This window comes from Stenella coeruleoalba (assembly GCF_951394435.1).
Source record: "Stenella coeruleoalba genome assembly, chromosome: 7".
In the NCBI taxonomy this organism is placed as follows: domain Eukaryota; kingdom Metazoa; phylum Chordata; class Mammalia; order Artiodactyla; family Delphinidae; genus Stenella; species Stenella coeruleoalba.
In genome coordinates, this window is record NC_137153.1 from 114,300,907 (window position 1) to 114,319,920 (window position 19,014).

A 19,014-nucleotide genomic window follows, 5' to 3' on the forward strand; every position below is an offset into this window, starting at 1 on the left:
GACTTCTTCAGACAGGTTATGTCACCGACAGAGGCTGCCCTGAAGCTCCCTGTGGCCTGGAGACTATGTACAAGAGGAATGGTCTGATGGCTAGCGTGCTGGTCACCTCTGCCACTCCACAGGTACTGGGGCTGCAGGACCAGGGCCGGGGCCGTGGGTGGGGTGGGTGGGCCAGGGCTCCTTGCAGCTGACCCAGGCCCCCTGAGTCTTGGCCCGGAGGCTGCAGGCCTCCATGAATGCCACCATTCTTAGCCCTCCCGACCAGCCATGCCAGGCGTGAGATTTGGGAGGCAGTCAGTCCTGAGGATCAGTGTGTTTTCTGAAGTCGTTCTCTTCAAAGAAAAACAAATACCTGCCTAGTCCAGTTGTAGCAAGTGCCACATTCCATTTTGGTGGCAAGAAGGGATCAGACCTTTCCCAAGCAAAGCCGTGGCTGATTATAAATAGGTCACACATTCTGGAATGAAGTCAGACAGAAGTGCTTCCAGCTGGCCCCGTGTTCCTATTTACCTTGCTCAGGAGGAAATGGCTGTAAGGGCTGGTGGTCGAGAGTGGCCTGGGCTCGGGCCCCTGCCCTGGGGGTTTGGGAGTTTGCTTTCCAAGTTCTGTAATAGAACAGAGGCAGGCGGGGGAGGGGGTGTCATCTGAGGCCTGGGGAGACCACCATGTCAGATGCATAACGCTGGGCTCCTGTGATAAACGGACAAGGGGGTGCTCCGTGTTCTGAACTCACAAGGCCCTCATGGTCGAGCTGGGCTTTTGAAATGATCCTGTGCAATCAGCTAGAATTCATAGGAACCAATCCATTTCTTATAACCCTTTAAAAAAATTCCTTAGCTTGATCTCTGGTTCTGAAAGCAGACTTGTGGGTACCCGTTAAAATTCCCAGGTGGCGCCAGTATACATTTAAATAAAGTTACTGTGTCGTCATCACCACCACCACCTCCACCGCTACCACTGAATGTATTTGGGGCAACTTTTGATTAAATAAGGCCGCTTGTATGAGTGTGTATGTTTGGGGCAGGTGCAATGGGGTGTTACAGGAAAGTTATAAAACCTGAAATTCCAGGAATGGACTCTGTCTGGTAACTGGAGGAATCAGACTTCTCTTTCCATTTACAGTTTACACTCCGTCTAGAGTAAAACTTCTTTCTTTTTTAGCCTCCGTCTGTGTATATATGTATACATACACATATGTGTGCAAACACACATATATACTATATGTATCTACATATATGTGTATATATACAAATATACATGTATATGTGTATCCAGAACGTGGTGGGAGCTCAATAAATATTTGTTGAATGAATGAACAAATGAATGCATGTCTAATTGAAGTGCTCAATACATTTTGGTGACTGAGTGACACGTTTATACAGATAGACACCCATGATTTAGTGCTTAACTATATACCGGGCACTTCTTTTGTACATTCCACAGGCATGATCTCACTTAATCCTCACAATAACCCCATCAGGCATGTGCTGTTGTTTCACCCCCAGTTTATAGGCGAGGAAACTGAGGCAGGGAGCAGTGAATGAACTGGCTTCAAATCACACAGCTGGTCAGCGGTGGGTGGGGATTCACAGCCAGGCCTCTGTGACTCTGGAGTCACTGGTCCTGACCATGATGACATTACACTCCCCGGAAGAAGGTCAGCCCCGTCACCTGCTTCAGGCTGCTCCGTGGAAGGGGAACATGGAAGTGCAGAATGATTTATTGGTAGCCATTGCTCAGGGTCTGTAAGACCGAGGGGTGGAATCGATGGCCAGTTCCAGAAGTATTCAGGATTAATCTTTATTACTTTTCAAAAGTTTAACACAGATTCTCCTCAGAGGAGAATGTCCCATCGCCCGTGGAACTTTCAAAATAGCCATGCCTGAGCCCACCCAGGCCCCTTGAATCAGCATCGCCCAGGGAGGGGATCCTGCCAGTTGCTTTGTAAGCTTCATTTTGTATGACCTGTGCCACAGCCCTGGGGAGCGGGTTCTAATGGTGCCATTTTACAGATGGTAGCTGAGGCTCTGCGAAGTGCAGAGGTCAGACAGCAGCTCGGGTGGAGCTGGCATTCTAAGCAGGCCTGTCTGACTTCAGAGCTCAGAGCTTCTTAAGATCATCTTAGAGTTTTTGGTAGCCTTTAAATGACAGAGGCCTATTGAAATCTACAGGTTTAAGTTTCTGCTCCTCCTTTTAACCTCACGTTTTCAGTTGTTGACTATTGGTTTCCCTCCCTGGCCTAAAAACACTCTAGTTTCCAGTAAGATTGCAAAGTTTTTCCAGATATAGCCATTTTGGAAAGAGTGAAATAAAGGGGAATTAATAAAAGCATATTCTCTAAATCCCGGTCCAAGATGTTGAGGTTAATGGAAACCACAAAATCCCTCTTCACAGGTTGAGACGAATAAAACCGTTTATGAACAGGGCACAGTTTTGGGGTGGTAAGCTCTATTGGTTCCCCAAAGTAGAATTTGATGGAATTAAGTAAAATTGAAGAGAAGGTATGTTCAGCATTCTGGGATGCCTACAGTGTTGGGTTTCATGTAACTGGCCACATCTGGGGAGTTTCACGTGCTCTTTTACGGGAGACCTTTCCTTTACATGCAGGACTCCCGGTGTTCTTCTTAACAAGGGGCTCTACTAAATATAACTTTCACGCTGTCTCCAAAACTGGCCGGTTACCTCTCACCTCATCAGCTAACAGGCTTTGAATTCCAAGTGGCCCCTACATGAAATAAGCCTTGAGAGTCAGTTTAACATTTTGTATAATAATTTCCTGCAATGAATTTAAGTAGAAAAAAAAGAAAAAGGTGAAACCAGGTAATGTTTGAAAAACATAACAAAACAGGTGATCTCCTCAGGCCTCCTAAGATGTGAAGAGTGGGCTGTATCTTTTCACCGCCCCCCCCCCCCCCCGCCACAGAGGCAGCTGGAAGCAGTTGGGGTGTAGTGAGCGAGGGCATGTATGATTGAGGGGTAAGAGAGATATACAACTGGGCTCACGTTCTGGCTCTTCAGTTTCCTAGGTGAGATACATTGGGGAAGTAGCACTGCCTCTACTTCCTTATCTGTAGGATGGGAATAATAATAGTGTGTACTCAGAGAGTTGTTATGAGAGTTAAATTAGATTATGCATATGAAGTGCTTAACACAGTGCCTGGAATAGGGTAAAGCACTAAACAACAGAAGCTTTTATCATTGTACGGTTCTGCCCCTCTTGCATCCTCAGTTCTGAGGTTTGGGAGTCAGTGATTGTGGAGTCAGCCAGACTGCTCAGGCGGCCCCATCTCTCCCTGTCCTCTGCAGGGCAGCAGCAGCTCAGACTCTCTGGAGGGCCAGGGCTGCGACTATGCCAGCAAGAGCTACGATGCCGTTGTCTTCGATGTCCTGAAAGTGACTCCCGAGGAGTTTGCTGTAAGTAACAGGACTGATGTGGGTGGCTGGACACCATAACGGGGAGCTCGAGGGGGTCACTGCTCAGGGTTGTTTGCTCAGATTGGAAATAAGCCGTATATCCAACAATAGGGGATTGCCGAATAAAGTATTCTTTAGGAAATACCATGTGGCATTAAAAAAGGGTGATGTCTGCAGGGAGGGATAAATTAGGAGTTTGGATTAAAATATACACACTACTCTATATAAAACAGACAACAAAGAAGGACCTACTGTGTAGCACAGGGAACTATACTCAATATCTTATGTACCTATACCTATAATGGGAGAGAATGTAAAAAAAAGAATATATACATAAATATATATATATATATATATATATAGCTGAACCACTTTGCTGTACACCTAAAACTAACACAACATTGTGAATAAACTATATTTCAATAAAAAGTTTTTAAAAATAAAGAAACCCACAAATATTTTCAGTAGGTGTATTGTAGTACCTGGTTTGGAAAAATTGTTGGAGCAGAAAAACCTTTGTACCTATCTGGTTACAGATGCATTACAAAATTAATTTTAGTACTTGTTGCATTGCTATAAAGATCAAAATTAAAAAAAGAATTAAGGAAGGAATTAAGAATTAAGGAAGGAATGTATAATATAATTATATGAAAGCAAAATAATAAATAACTTGGAAGGATTAAAAAAACAGGAAGCTGTCTATCTAGGAATTTAACTACCTTGGAAGGCGTACACAATATATATGAAGTGAAGTAAGTGAAAGGAACAGGTTACAGCAGGGGTCCCCAACCCCTGGGCTGAGGACCGGTACTGGTCCGCGGCCTGTTAGGAAGCGGGACGCACAGCAGGAGGTGAGCGGCGGGCGAGCGAACGAAGCTTCATCTGCCGCTGCCCATCGCTCGCATTGCCGCCTGAACCGTCCGCTCCTCCCCACCTGGTGTAAAAATTGTCTTCCACGAAACCGGTCTCTGGTGCCAGAAAGGTTGGGGACCGCTGGGTTACATCACAACTTACAGAGAATAGTGCCATTTTTAAAAAGCGTGCACAACACCTACATATTTATATTTGCATAAGAAGAGGTCTAGATCCGATGTTTACATATTCTTAAATACGTGGATACCTATATAGCCAAACATATTATTTACTGTAGTTTCTGGTTGTAGGATTCTAAATAATTGGAATTTAATTTTTCTTCTTTTTGTTTATTTTTACTCTCTATATTTTTACAATGACTGTTTTCTACAATGATAGACAATATTATTTGAACAAATTCTGTAATTATAAATTAAAAAGAATTGTTTTTCCTTCAGCCAGTGTGTTGCTGCTGGTCGGACCCTGTGCTTCTTTGTTGTGGAGGAGCAGGCTTGGCTCCTCGTTTTGCCATGACCTGGTTTCTTCCTTGTGCACTTTGAGGGTGGAGGGAGGACGTCAGCTCTGGGGTGACCTGATTGCAAGCGCTGCCCAGGGCTGCATTTCTCTGCAGAACCACGGAATTATTTCCGGCCATGCCCACTTTTTCCCAGTCCCCTTGCTATAACAGGTTTGGTGCCCTCCAGGGGTCTGTGGAGCTATGTGGGCCCCATCTCTTTGCTCTGCCATCGCTTGCTCCCACGTTTACTTTGTGCCAGGCCATGCTGAGCCTGGCACATATGTCACCTCCCTCAGTGTGTCTGAGGGATCCTTTTAAAACCAGTGTAAAACTCTTTAGGGGCTCCCTTATACTAGAATGAGATCTGGAATTCCCCGTGAGCCTCCAGGGCCCCGTGGTCTGGCCAAGCCTCCTCTCCTGCCCCATCTCCTTGCTCCCCAGCTACACGCCAGCTGCCTCTTTCTTCCCCAGACTCACCTGGCACCCCCCTGCCTCAGGGTCCTGTGCTGCTTCTTCCTTCTGTCCTAATGGCTCTTTCCCACATGTCTCCCAGTCTCTGTTCAGATGTCAGCCCTAGACAGGAATTTCACGGGCTAAAGTAGCATCTGTACATCACACGCTTCCCTGACCCTGCTCTGTTTTCTTCATATCTCTAATGACTGCCCTACATTACATTCTGTAATAGTGTTTTGTATGGTCTGGCTCCTCCACTAGAATGCAAACTCCTGAAGGACAGGAACTTTATCTCTTTCACGGCTCTTTCCCCATTGCCCAGAATAGTGCCTCCCTCATAGTACACGTTGACTAGAAGAATTCAGTCCTCAGAACAACCTGATGAGGCAGATTATTAGCTCCCGATTTTCTAAGAAAGAAACTAAGGATCTAAGAGATTGTTTTTTTTTTAACCTGGATCATATAGCCAGATGTGGGCAGAGCCAGGTCTGAAACCTTCATCTCCTGATTATTCCCCTAATGCTGGATGGTGATAACAAGGGCAGCTCCCACTTTTTTTTTTTTTTTTTTTTTTTTTGTGGTACGCGGGCCTCTCACTGCTATGGCCTCTCCCGCTGCGGAGCACAGGCTCCGGACGCGCAGGCCCAGCGGCCATGGCTCACGGGCCCAGCCGCTCCGCGGCATGTGGGATCCTCCCAGATCGGGGCACGAACCCGCGTCCCCTGCATCGGCAGGCAGACTCTCAACCACTGCGCCACCAGGGAAGCCCGGCAGCTCCCACTTTTGAACACCTTCTTTGTCTAGGTCTTGTGCTAAATGTTTTACATGCATTAATCTAATGTACTTTTCACCACAGCCTTACAAATTAGGCATATTTATTATTCCCAGTATACTGTCACCAGTATAGAGAGGAAAATCACCTCTTCACACAGATAGTAAGTGGCATTATCTGTCTGGGCTTTAAAACCAGGGCTTCTGACATTCTAGACGAGTAGAAATACAATCTGAGCCACATATGCAATTAAAAAATTTTTAGTAGCCACATTAAAAAAGGTGAAATTACTTTAAAAATATTTTTTATTTAACTTGCTGTATCTAAAATATTATCATTTCAACCTGTAAACAACATGAAATTGTTGAGATACTTTGCATTCTTTTTTCACACTAAATCTTCAAAACTCAATGTAGTCTTCTAAACTTAAGAGCGCTGGCGACATTTCAGATCCTCAATAGCCGCGTGAGGCTAGTGACCACTGTATTAGACAGCGTAGTGCTAGTCTGTCCTCTCAGGCACAAAACTATAGTGCATCTCTCTCCTGTAGAAGACATCATGGACCTTGCTGGCTTAGCTTCTATATTCTATTTGCTTTGTCTGCTTGTAGTATTTATTTATTTATTTAGGCTGCGTTGGGTCTGCGTTGCTGTGCGCGGGTTTTCTCTAGTTGCAGCGAGCGGGAGCTACTCTTTGTTGCGGTGCGCGGGCTTCTCATTGCAGTAGCTTCTATTTGTTGTGGAGCATGGGCTCTAGGCGTGCAGGCTTCAGTAGTTGCAGCACGCAGGCTCAGTAGTTGTGGTGCACGGGCTTTGTTGCTCTGTGGCATGTAGGATCTTCCCGGACCAGGGCTCGAACCAGTGTCCACTGCGTTGGCAGGCAGGTTCTTAACCACTGAGCCACCAGGGAAGCCCTGCTTGTTGTATTTTTGAGCTGTGTTTTTTAGCTTTGTGAAAGGAATGAAGCAATAATGAGGTTTAAAAATCCCTTTATAGTTGTTCCCCACGTGGAAAGGCAGAGAGTTAGGCTGTGCCTAGAACATCATTGTCCAGCCAGACCCCTTGGTGAGATTTTGGGCCTGGTTTTCTAGTCTCAGCCCTAGAGTGTTGCTCAGCCCAGCCCACTCTGGGAAGACTCTAGGGAAGGGCAGTGAAGGCTCTGAGGGTGCAGCACTAACACTTGGCTGCTCCTGCCAGAGCCAGCGTGTCTTCAGCTTAGATGTGAAGCCAGGTCCCCTGGGGTCTTTGGTCTTTGGGGAAGTATTGGAGCTGCCAGGTGTTGGAACTGAACCAGACCACCTGGTATTTTAGTTTCCTGTCTAATAATATGAAAGAAAGGAAAAAGCCAGACACAAGAGTCCAATAAAAAAATCATTTGAGTGATTCTGGGAAGATGGCGGTGGCGGCAGCATAGTTCTTTATTCTCCCTGAATCCCCACGTAAAAACATCCAGAACAACTAGATAGCAAACCCTGAAACCCATGAGAAATACTTACAATAAAATTAGGTGTCAAGTTATCCCTATCAAACCCAAAATACAAATGGCTGTGGATACTCCACCAGTATCAAAAAGACCTGCAGAGTATCAGCTTCAGTATAAGAGAAAGCAGAAGTAAGTATTGGGGCATTTGACAGACCAGAGAATAGGAGAACCGCAGAATTTCCATCAGGAATTCACTGGAAAGTTCGGCAGATTAATGTGAGAATAGCAACTGAAATTGACAGGAATTTTGACCACTCAGATAATGGATGGGTGGAAGAGATCTGTGGACTAGCCCTATGAGCTCTTGAGACCAACCAACCAGGGCTCACTTCCAGAAGAAGGCTCCATATCAGAGAGAAATTCAGTATGGGAGTGGACTGAAAATGATCAGGATAGGGAAAGTTAAGGAAAAAGGAGGTCTAAGTAAATGTGTGTGTGTGTGTGTGTGCGTGTGTGTGTGTGTGTGTGTGTGTGGAATCTCAAAAAGCAACTGCATGGTGTTGAACACTACATGAAAGTAACCAAAAGAAGAGCTCTGTGAAGTTAGAAAGCTACCCTGAACCATGCTCCCCTCTAGAAAATTAGGAAAGCTAATTTTACATAAAAATAAGCAACAGAAAATTATTGATATCAAGTCTTTCAAAGTTATTATAAGAAAAAAAGAGTAAGGACAGAATGCTGTAGATAACGAAAGCATGCCAGAAAGACATGCCTTAAAACAGGTAAAAAAAAAAAAAAACAGATAAAAACTATAACCTTTCTATTTCAAAATAAGCTAAGAGAAAATATTAAGATCACACTGTAAGACATGAACAACATAAGTCTGAAATAGAAAGATCTCAGAAATGAGGTGGCAGAGTTAGGAAAGCATTGAAAATAAAAGTTATTTTGGAAATGAATGTTGAAGTAGAAGGAACACAAGAATAGATAAACATAACAGAAAATGCCTTAAGGGAGGAAAAATTTTAAGATCAAAATAAATGAAGAAAGAGATAATAAGACTTTGAAAAAAGTGCTAGGACTTCCCTGGTGGTGCAGTGGTTAAGAATCCACCTGTCAATGAAGGGGACACGGGTTCGAGCCCTGATCCGGAAAGATTCCCACATGCCGTGGAGCAGCTAACCCCGTGCGCCACAACTACTGAGCCTGCAATCTAGAGCCCGGCTCTAGAGCCCACGAGCCACAACAACTGAGCCCACATGCCACAACTACTGAAGCCTGTGCGCCTAGAGCCTGTGCCTTGCAACAAAGAGAAGACGCTGCAGTGAGAAGCCCATGCACCACAACGAAGAGTAACCCCCGCTTGCTACAACTAGAGAAAGCCTGCATGCAACAACGAAGACCCAACGCAGCCATAAAAAAAGAAATAAATTGGGGGCTTCTCTGGTGGCACAGTGGTTGAGAGACCGCCTGCCGATGCAGGGGACACGGGTTCATGCCCCGGTCTGGGAAGATCCCACATGCCGCGGAGCGGCTAGGCCCGTGAGCCATGGCTGCTGAGCCTGCGCGTCCGGAGCCTGTGCTTTGCAACGGGAGGGGCCACAACAGTGAGAGGCCCATGTACCACAGAAAAAAAAAAAAAAAAAAGAAAGAAAGAAATTCATTAAAAAAAGTGACAAATATTAATGATAAGCAAAGACGATCCAACATACAAATAATGTAAATCCCTGAAAGAGGAGAATAAAAGGCAAGGAAACTGAACAAATACTTAAACTATAATTTAAGAAGATGTTCACAAAATAAAAAAAGATTCAAACCTACATATTGAAAGAATATACTGTTACTCCATCTTGGCTGGAACCCCCCCCACCAAGTTCATAACTCAGTTGAGGAATTCTAGCATTCCAATGACAAGGAGGATGACCGAACTCTGAACTAGATTTCCCCCTTGTATGTGACATTCCATTGATCCAATAAATAAATCTTGGCACTCAATGCAAGTTCTTGGTCATGCCAGGGCAACCCAGAATGGTCAATACCAAGATATAGTCTTGGTAAACTACTTGGGTGATAAAATTATAGAGAAACTTGACGAAAGTCAAGATAGTGGTTACTTTTGACAGGAGGGAGGGACTTGTGATTGGGACAAGGCACATGGAGGAACTCTTTTTTTTTTCTTAATTGTGGTGAACTATATGTAACACAAAAATTACCATCTTAACCATTTAAAATGTACAGTTCAGTTGTGTTAAGTACACTCACACTACTGTGCAACCAGTCTTCAGAGCTGTTTTCATCTTGCAGACCCGAAACTCTGTGCCCATTAAACAACTCTCCATTCCCCCCAGCCCACACCATTTACTTTCTGTCTCTATGAATCTGACTACTCCAGGTATCTCATATAAGTGGAACCATACAGTGTTTGTTTGTCTTTTTGTAACTGGCTTATTTCACTTGGCATAATGTCCTTGAGGTTCATCTATGTTGTTGCATGTGTCAGAATTTCCTTTCTTTTTAAGGTCAAATAATACTCCATTGTGTGTATATACCACATTTCTGGGGTCCATTCTGCCATCGATCGGGGTGGCTGTTTCTTGACCTGGATGACGGTTATAAGGTGTTTGTCTTATAATTAAGTCATCAAACCATGCATTTGTTTAATGTGGTTTAATGTGTTAATGTGTGTCATTTTATGGTCAAAAGGGTTAAGATAATTTCAAAGGTCCTTATAGTTTTAGTGGGGTGCTCTGCAGCTAGACCTCAGTCCTTCTCCCCAGTGGCTGGAAGCAGAGCACAAAGCAAAGCAGGAACTTGTCTTTGTCATCAGCAGATCATGGACATTCTTCTAGATCAATATGTATAGATTTAATTCTCTATTTTTAATAGCTGCATAATATTCCAGAGTCTGCATGTACCATACTTTTTTTCAACAAGTTCCTTTTTTGATGGCCTTCTAGATTACTTCCAGATTTTTTCTACTACAAATAATTGTTCAGTAAACATCTATATGCATCTCTGTATCTAAATGTAGATCTCTCTCTCTCTAATCTTCTTATATACCTGTGCTTTTCTTTCTGTACGAATTGGTATTGCTGTGTCAATAGTATGCTCATTTCAATTTTTAGGAGATAATATCTAAACATAGTGCCTGATCCTGGATGAAGAAAAACTCGCTGTAAAAGACAGTATTGGGATAATTAGCAAATTTTGAATGTGGACTGTATATTAGATAATACGGTTGTACCAATGATAAATTTCCTAAGTATAATAATTTTATCGTTATGTAAGAGGATCATCTTGTTCTTGGGAAATAAAATGCTGAAGGATTAAGAGGTGAAGAGTCATAATATCTCTATTTTACTCTCAAATGGTTCAGAAAAAATGTGTGTGTGTGTATAATTTTATAGATATATATGTATATAATTATATACATAAAAATAAAGGAAATGAGGCCAAATGTTAATAATGAAGCTAGGTGAAAGGTTATAGAGTTTATCATATTATTCTCGCAAATTTTTTATAAGTTTGACATTAAAAAATAAAATGTTAAGAACTTTTTTTTTATGGGTTACTGCCAGATTACTTTCCAAAAAGAACTGAGCAACTCATAGTCCCATTAGTTGTGATGGCACTGATGGACCACAAATGGTGTCTTCCTCTTTAATTTGTTTTCCTTGACTATGATTCTAAAATTGTCAGACACAGCAGCTCTGGGAGTAGAAGCAGGAATGTATCTTTGGAGCTGATTACTTTTTGTTCCGTGAGCCCTCCTGGGGCTCATTTGGATTGATCTAAATGCAAATTGAAAGATATCTTCTATTATAAGACATACCACTGATTTGCCAACAGCTTTCTTTGTATATTTGGACTCGGGGAGAGCCTTATACTATAAGGTTGTGGCTGGGAAGAGGGGATTTAGTCAGCCACTGTTAGGGGGAAAAACACTACATTCAACATATGCAAAAACCAGTTTGTTTTCTTTTTGGCTAATTTGCTGTCATTTATCCACATAAAGCCACCTCCTCTTTTTCTGTAGGGCTGTATTGTGACGTGATCCACTAGGTCCCTCCATTCTGAAAGCTTCATCTCTACAGAAATGTTCTGTAATATGTGGAGATTGGCCATTTCCTTAAAAATCATGGATTTGTAGGGGGCCCTGGGCTAGGAGGGAGGAGGTGGGAGAAGGGGTTAAGGTGAAGGAAGGCATTGCCAGGTGACTAGCTTAATTGGATAGCCCGTATTAAGGCTTTATTTTCGAAAATAAGGAGAAGCCATAAGAGACTTGTTCCTGAGTGTCCTCATCACAGGCACGTGCCCTCACCACGGCAGGAACCACGAGGGCCTCATTGTCTTGTGTTTCTGTTGAGGCTGTGCCACACCCCTAGGAGCCTGGGAGCCAGCTGTGAAAGGGGCAGGACCTGACCTCGCCCTTCGGTTCCCACTCCTACCCACATCCTCCATTTTGGTAAAACTGCCTGCCTCCAACTTCTGGAGAAGGATTGCTCATCAGCAACCTTTTCTACGTGTGTTTGGCTTTGTAGTAAAATGACGTGAAATTTATAATCTGATGATTACCTATCTATGTATTCTTACTCTGGACACTGCATCTTTTTTGGCCAGAATCGAGAAGATAGAAATAGGAGAGATTCTTCTGAAAACCCTCTGATTGTGTGTTTGGGACCAACCATTCTATTTTCAGTCTCGTGTCCTCTGTTGTGGTTTGTCTTGAATAAAATACCTGAACACATTTTCTGATTTATGGTCTGAGTGGGAATCAGAATATTTGAAACTCGGACCATCCAAAAAACTATGAAGTGTAAAGTCACTATTTTAGGGCTTCCCTGGTGGCACAGTGGTTGAGAGTCCGCCTGCCAATGCAGGGGACACGTGTTTGTGCCCCGGTCCGGGAGGATCCTACATGCCGCGGAGCGGCTGGGCCCGTGAGCCATGGCTTCTGAGCCTGTGCTCCGCAATGGGAGAGGCCACAACAGTAAGAAGCCCGTGTACCGCAAAAATAAATAAATAAATAAATAAAGTCACTATTTTAATACATCATTTGGAAATTCAGTAGCAAACCCTAGAACTGATGGCAGGATGGAAAGGAAGTTTTCTCATTTTCATATTAGCAGACTTTTGGTTCTTTTCCTAAGGGACATTACAAGCATCCTGCCGGTTCTTCCGGATTGGGAGTTAACTTGAACTGCGGGAGAGATTTCCAAGGCCCTGTGAGCTCTCAGCTGAAATCTCCTGTTTTCACAAGGCCTTTCTGTTCCCCAGGATGGCAGAATTAATCCACGTGTGAGGAGCACTTCGCTAACAATCTCCATGGGTCTGGCAGGAGAAATGCCAGTCTATTTGCACTGCCTGGGACGGAGCTTAGGGCCGTGTAGCTCTGGGCCAGACACACAAGCCCGCGGGCTTCAGCACATAGTAACCACTCATGTTGTGCTGACGTCCAGGGCCTGCTTGCCACAGGTGGGTGGACCCAGAGGTGGAAGAGCTCAGACTCCCTGGTGCCATCCACATCTCTGCTGAGCTTCCGTTAGTGGAGGCATTTCACCTCAGTGCCCATGATGAGCACCAGCCCCTTGGAGGGGTGAAGCCGCCTCCTTATTTCCGTCTCCTCCTCAGCCCTGGAGATGGTATGCTTTGGCCTGCATCCTGTGTTTCCCAGAAATCCAGTGATCTTGGACCACCTTTAAATTGTGCCAAGAGGTGACCACAATTCTGCACCTAAGCCCTGGATTGTGGTTACAGCTGACATGCCATGTGTGTTGCCATTTTTCTCCAATGTATTCTTGACACGAGATTTTTTCTCATGACAGTATTTGCTGACTTGATGTAACAGCCTCCTTTAAGTGTTTTTTTTTTTTTTTTTTTTTGTGGTACGTGGGCCTCTCGCTGTTGTGGCCTCTCCCATTGCGGAGCACAGGCTCCAGACGCGCAGGCTTAGTGGGCCCAGCCGCTCCGTGGCATGTGGGATCTTCCCGGACCAGGGCATGAACCCGTGTCCCCTGCATCGGCAGGCGGACTCCCAACCACTGCACCACCAGGGAAGCCCTCCTTTAAGTATTTTTTAGAGCAACTTTGAAGCACGGATGTTCAAACAAATTAATGGTCCCTTATTTCCTAGCTCATGTATTGGGCAGGAACCATAAGTTCATATGCCAATACACAAGCCCATCTATGTGACTCCTCTTTTGCCAAAAAAATTATGATATGTAAACATGTATATGATCTTTGTGAAAATGCAAGACAAGAGGTACAGAATGCCTGGCACCTGTATGTGTACACACACATATATGTACACATATACATATACAGAGAGGGCATCTATTAGGTGCCAGGCATTCTGTACCTCTTGCCTTGAATTCTCACAACGATCCTATTAGATAGGGATTATTGTCACCATATTCTACATGTGGCAGCTGAAACTGGGAGAGGTTAAAGTCATGTGTCAAAGAGAATATTGCTATTAAGTTATGCCCAAGCCCTGTGGATTCCAGAGCCCATGTCTGTTCAGTGCATCATGTCCTCCCAGATGCCCTGTATACAATGGACAGGTGTCTTCTCTCATTAGTGGGCATCCAGAAGCTCTCATCTCTCCTTTCCTTGGCCTGTCACAGAAGCATCTGTTAACTGGTTCCTGGCATCCCATGTGACATATGGAGATAGGTATAGGTCATGTGAAGTCAGCCCAGTCCATGCCTTGGCCTGCAAAGCTGTCAGCAATGACGCTTTCTCTTACTGTCACCTGATGAGCTTCTAGCAATGGGAACAGATTTTTAACTGGATGTGTGTTTTCCCTATTGACAGAACTAGTGCTTCTCAAGCTAGCTGTGATAAAGGACCAGTTTTTTCCTTTCCCATCAGTTAATGACTGATACTTTAAAAAAATACAATAAAAATGTCATGGGGATTGCTATAAAAGTTTCCAAATGCTTGCTCTCAAATTCCGTAATTATCTCATTGTGGGCTGGTGGAATAAACAGTTCATGGTCCAACACTGGTCTGTGGATGCATCTTGAATAGCACTTTACCATATAATTTAGAGGAGGCTTAGGCTTCAGAAGAAATGTACACTTTCTATAAGCCACAATTTAAAAAAAAAAATTTACAGTAATAGATAGTGTCTCTGTTTAGCATGCTAACTTATAATATGGTGTCTGCAACTTTTAAAAATTGTAAAAGTAATTCATACTTGAAACAAAAAGTCAAATAGAACGAAAATATCCAAACTTAAAATGTTCCCCTTACTTTCACTCCCACCCTCCAAACTACTATTATCAATTCTTTTTTTAAAATTAATTAATTAATTTATTTTGGCTGCGCTGTGTCTTACTTAGTTGAGGCACGCGAGATCTTTTAGTTGTGGCATGCGGACTTCTTAGCTGCGGCATGCATGCGGGATCTAGTTCCCCGACCAGGGAGTGAACCCGGGCCCCCTGCATTGGGAATGTGGAGTCTTACCCACTGGACCACCAGGGAAGTCCCTCAATTCTTAAATTGGAAGTTCATCTCATGTTCGAGGAGGAAGGGTAGATCAAGATTTATGAAGAGGGAAGGGATGGGCGAGGCATTTTCAAAATTTACCCAATTTTTTACTCTATCTTGATTTTTATTTCAAGGGGGAAAGTATGACTTCTGAGTGTCGTACTTTATTACAACTTTATTACTTTATTACTCTGTATAGTTTCAAAGTCACATGACAGCTGTTTTTGGTTTCCAGTATTTTCTAACCCCGATTCTCTTTTGTTGCAGAGCCAGATCACATTAATGGACATACCCGTGTTTAAAGCCATCCAGCCAGAGGTCTGTACCTTGTTCTCAACACTCTGCTACTAATGCTGGGGCTGGGAGGGGAGGATTTAGTCGGCCATGTTAGACTGACTCAGTTTCCCGGTTTCTCTCTTGAAGTCTCTATAAACTCACGTTATTGATTTAAGCCCCCATTAAAGAGAGCATCCAGGAGCTTTCCATTCTCAGAGGTGCTCACTCTTTGAGTCAGGTGTTTAGGTTCTCCAGAGGATATCACTGCATTTGGCCCCCTCTGGCAGGGCTGTGGGCAGTCGGTGCCTACCGCCTTCACACCTGAGTCAGGCCTGGCCACACTGATTCCTTTGCCCAGGCCACCTCTTCTGGAGATGCTCACTGTTGAGACAGAGATGGGAGAGAACATCTCCTAGAGAGCCTTCTTTCTGTTGATACCAAATGCTGGTGGTTGCCTTGTTTCTGATTTTGAAGCCAGTTGCCGCAACAAAACACATACAAATTCATGTTGAAAGCATACATATATTTTTAGAAACAGCATATTCAATACAGAGAAAAAAAGTTGATTTTAGTCTTCAAAAAAAAATCCCTGGAAATGTTTAGCAGTTGATAACGAGGCTTTACAGTTATTTTAGACAGGATTCTGGTTTTCTTATCAAGTAATAGAAATCCATTTCGAGTAGCTGAATAGGCAGAAGAAGAATTTGTTACAAGCATAAAGGGGGCACTTTCAGAACCTGTGGCATGGAGTTCAGGCAGCCTGAAGAGCCGAGCAGGACACAAGCCCTCTCCCTGCTCCCTGCCTCTCCTCTGCTTTTCCCTCTCCTCTGCTTTCCCCTCTCCTCTCTCTCCTGCCCGCTGTCCTGTCTGCCCCTGTGGTCCAACCTGGCCTCCCCGAAGGGCCCATATTTACGTGATGCTGTGGAAGCCACCTTCCACACCTGAACCAGCAAATCTTAGTCCAGCCCCACTGAGACCCGTGTCCGGTGCTGGTTCAGAGACTCAGGTCAGGAGTAGGTGGCCAAGATGAGCGAGAACAGCTGAGAGGACCCAACCTTGTGAGTGGGGTGCAGATTTCAGAGAAGAGGGGTGTGGGTGGTGGATATGTCAAAACTATGGTGTGAATTCCAGAACACCACTCTTAACATGATGCCCTTCTTCTTACAGACTTTGAGAAGAACAGCATATTTTAATACAAAGCCAGACAAAGGATCCAGGCCTTCCTAGAGCTGGCATCCAACCCACCACACATTAGGGGGAAACTAGTATTGCTAGCTGCACTCAGCATTTGTGTGAAGACGTGGCAGTGATTTGTATTTCGGTGTGTGTGTGTGTGTGTGTGTTTGTGTGTGTGTGTTGTATTCATTAGGTTTTGGGGGCAGAACTATGTTTGCTTTTTTGAACTGGCTGACTTCAGTCTTTTTCTATTTTCTTCTAATGTGGGATTACACATTCTTTCTAATTAAAAACAAAAACAAAAACAGAAGACAGCCCAACACACTACATGTTGGAGCCTCTTGGGGAAGTAGTTGTGCGATGGCTGCCTTAGTTCTCAGCTGAACCCGGCTCTGCTTAGCTTTGATCTGGAGCAGTTTAGACGCTTGGATCTTTATTCTTTGTCCTGAGCATCAAGGAGGACAGCCCAGCCTGCTGTGAGGCCAGGGAGGCTGGGGTGGCTGTTTGGGCTGACTGCAGGAGGGAAGGGATGGGGAATTCTTCAGAGGCACAAGGAGGGGCAGACCGAGACTTTTCCCAGGGCACTGCAGTTCGGAAGGTGCCTCTTTCAGGGCATATCTCGTTTCAAGTTGTCACAAGACATTAAGGTGGAGATGTTTTGCTTTCAAGACCAGCTTGGAGCTGTGGTTCTCAATCGTGGCTGCACGTCAGAATCACCTGGGCAGCCTTGGAGACACGGGGTGCCTGGACTCCACCCTAGACCGTGGAATCTGAGTCTCTGGGTTAGAGTCTAGAACACAGTCAGCTGTGTTTTGTATAGAAGCTTACCAGGTGATTCTGCTGCAGAGTGAGGATTAAGAATGAACTGCTTCGAGGTATCTGGAGAGACCCTAAACTTTTATGTCTTAGATCTATGATATGTTAGCTAAAGACGGAAGAGTTTATTACTCTTTGTCATTGTCAAAATTGTGGTTAAAAGGAGCACCCTGGGAGCTGTCCCAGCTTTCCTGCTCTTGTTATTGCTGTTAGCAGACTGAAAACTGCAACTTTTCCCCTTGATGATGTCTGCCACGTTATGGCTGGACCACCCCAGCGTCGGAAGCACATGTATAAGGGACACTTGTGCGTTTGATGTAGACGAGACTTTCCAGGAAGCAGAGGCCAGCACGTGAGAGCAAGATGGGCATTGTGAGTGGTCTGGACTCCCAGAAGATCAGGAAACCTGCGCCTTTCAGCCCTGACTGTGCATCAGAATCACTTGAGGAGTTCCGTAAAAAAAAAAAAAATCCAGATGCCTAGGCTTTATCCTTGGAGATTCTGATTCCATAGGGTTAGAGTGGGGCTGGGAATCCATTTCAGTCAGTTGTAGTCACTATTCTTTTTGATGCATAAATTACCCTGCCTCTAACCAATGGGAGCCCTTTCATGTCATCTCCTGTATCCTTTTAACATGATCCCATTATTTTTTGATAGCTTCCTTGCTCTTTGATACAACAAGGTATGCTAATTTCCTGCTGAAGACCTGGAATCAGGCATTCCCTCAGGAGTCCTGGTTCCTTTTAGTGGAGGGTAGTATTTAGAAACCTGCAGTCTGGGTGAGAAGATGTTCATTGCTACTGGATTGCCACTGCTTTTAGGCCTTTTTGGTGGACGGGGCTAGGAAATATTTATTTTTTAAAAGGAAAAGTCATGAGTTCATGATTGGGTAGGTAGTATTATTTCTCCACAATCCTTCCTTCCCTCCTCATCCTTGTCATGACTCCCCTGTGGGTGGTGTATATTTCCTCACCCCATGGACTTTGTGCCTGGCCCGTGACTTGGGCACAAGTGATGGGATGCAAGTGGTGAGCTGAGCCAGTAAGAGGCAGGAAGCTTCACCAGCCATCTCGGAACCTCCGCTCTCTGTGAGGGACCCATAGCTATTGTGCATTTAGCCCAAGTCCCCAAATAACATTAAAGATGACCTGACCCCGACCCAAAGCCTGAATTCCAGCCTAACCTGGCACAGCCCAGCCAACCCAGCAAAGATTAGCTGAACTGCAGTCACTCGCCTGACCGATGAGCATGAAATAAATGTTGTCATTGTGAGCCTCTGAGATTTCAGGATTGTTCGTTATACCACTTTATCATGTGGAAACACGACCAATACAATGTTCATCTTTCCATCTTACATTCCAGGATTCAAATCTAACATTCCAGGATTGTTAACTTAATTCCCTTGGTTTTTATATGTTTTCTTTTACACTGACAATTCTGGTTTCTAACAACAATAAATAATGACTTTTTTGTATTACCCCATGATATATATGTATAATAGTTTTAAAATAACATCAGTATTACTATTAACCAGCAGACTACTAGTTAAATTTGAGCATTTCTTTGCAGTTCTGTTTGTCTTTAGTTTCTTTTCTTCTCTCCCTCCTACCACTTACACATGCAGGTGGGCCTCCCTCCTTGGCTTCTCCTAAAGGTCTTTGGAAGCACCAGGGCAGAGAAGGAGTTTATGCTCACTTGGTTCTGAAGGGCTGCATCCTGAGAGACCCTGTTGTAATCCCAGTGCCTGGAACACAGTAGATACTCAGTTAATATGTGTTGAATGAGTGAAGAGTGACTGAATGACTGAATGAGAGGAGAAGCA

The 19,014-nt window shown here is 44.2% G+C and overlaps 1 protein-coding gene across 8 annotated transcripts in view; it reads left to right on the forward strand.

Annotated features, from left to right (window-relative positions):
- The window catches only part of RALGPS1 (Ral GEF with PH domain and SH3 binding motif 1), a 284,151-nt gene that overhangs the window by 43,301 nt on the left and 221,836 nt on the right, over window positions 1-19,014 (forward strand). For all 8 annotated transcript variants that reach the window (XM_079926919.1, XM_079926916.1, XM_079926918.1 and 5 more), the window contains 3 exons: window positions 1-122; window positions 3,307-3,414; window positions 15,192-15,242. In XM_079926919.1, the coding sequence (XP_079783045.1) occupies window positions 66-122; window positions 3,307-3,414; window positions 15,192-15,242 (216 nt within the window). In that variant the 5' untranslated portion in view covers window positions 1-65. The remainder of the gene's footprint in view (window positions 123-3,306; window positions 3,415-15,191; window positions 15,243-19,014) is intronic.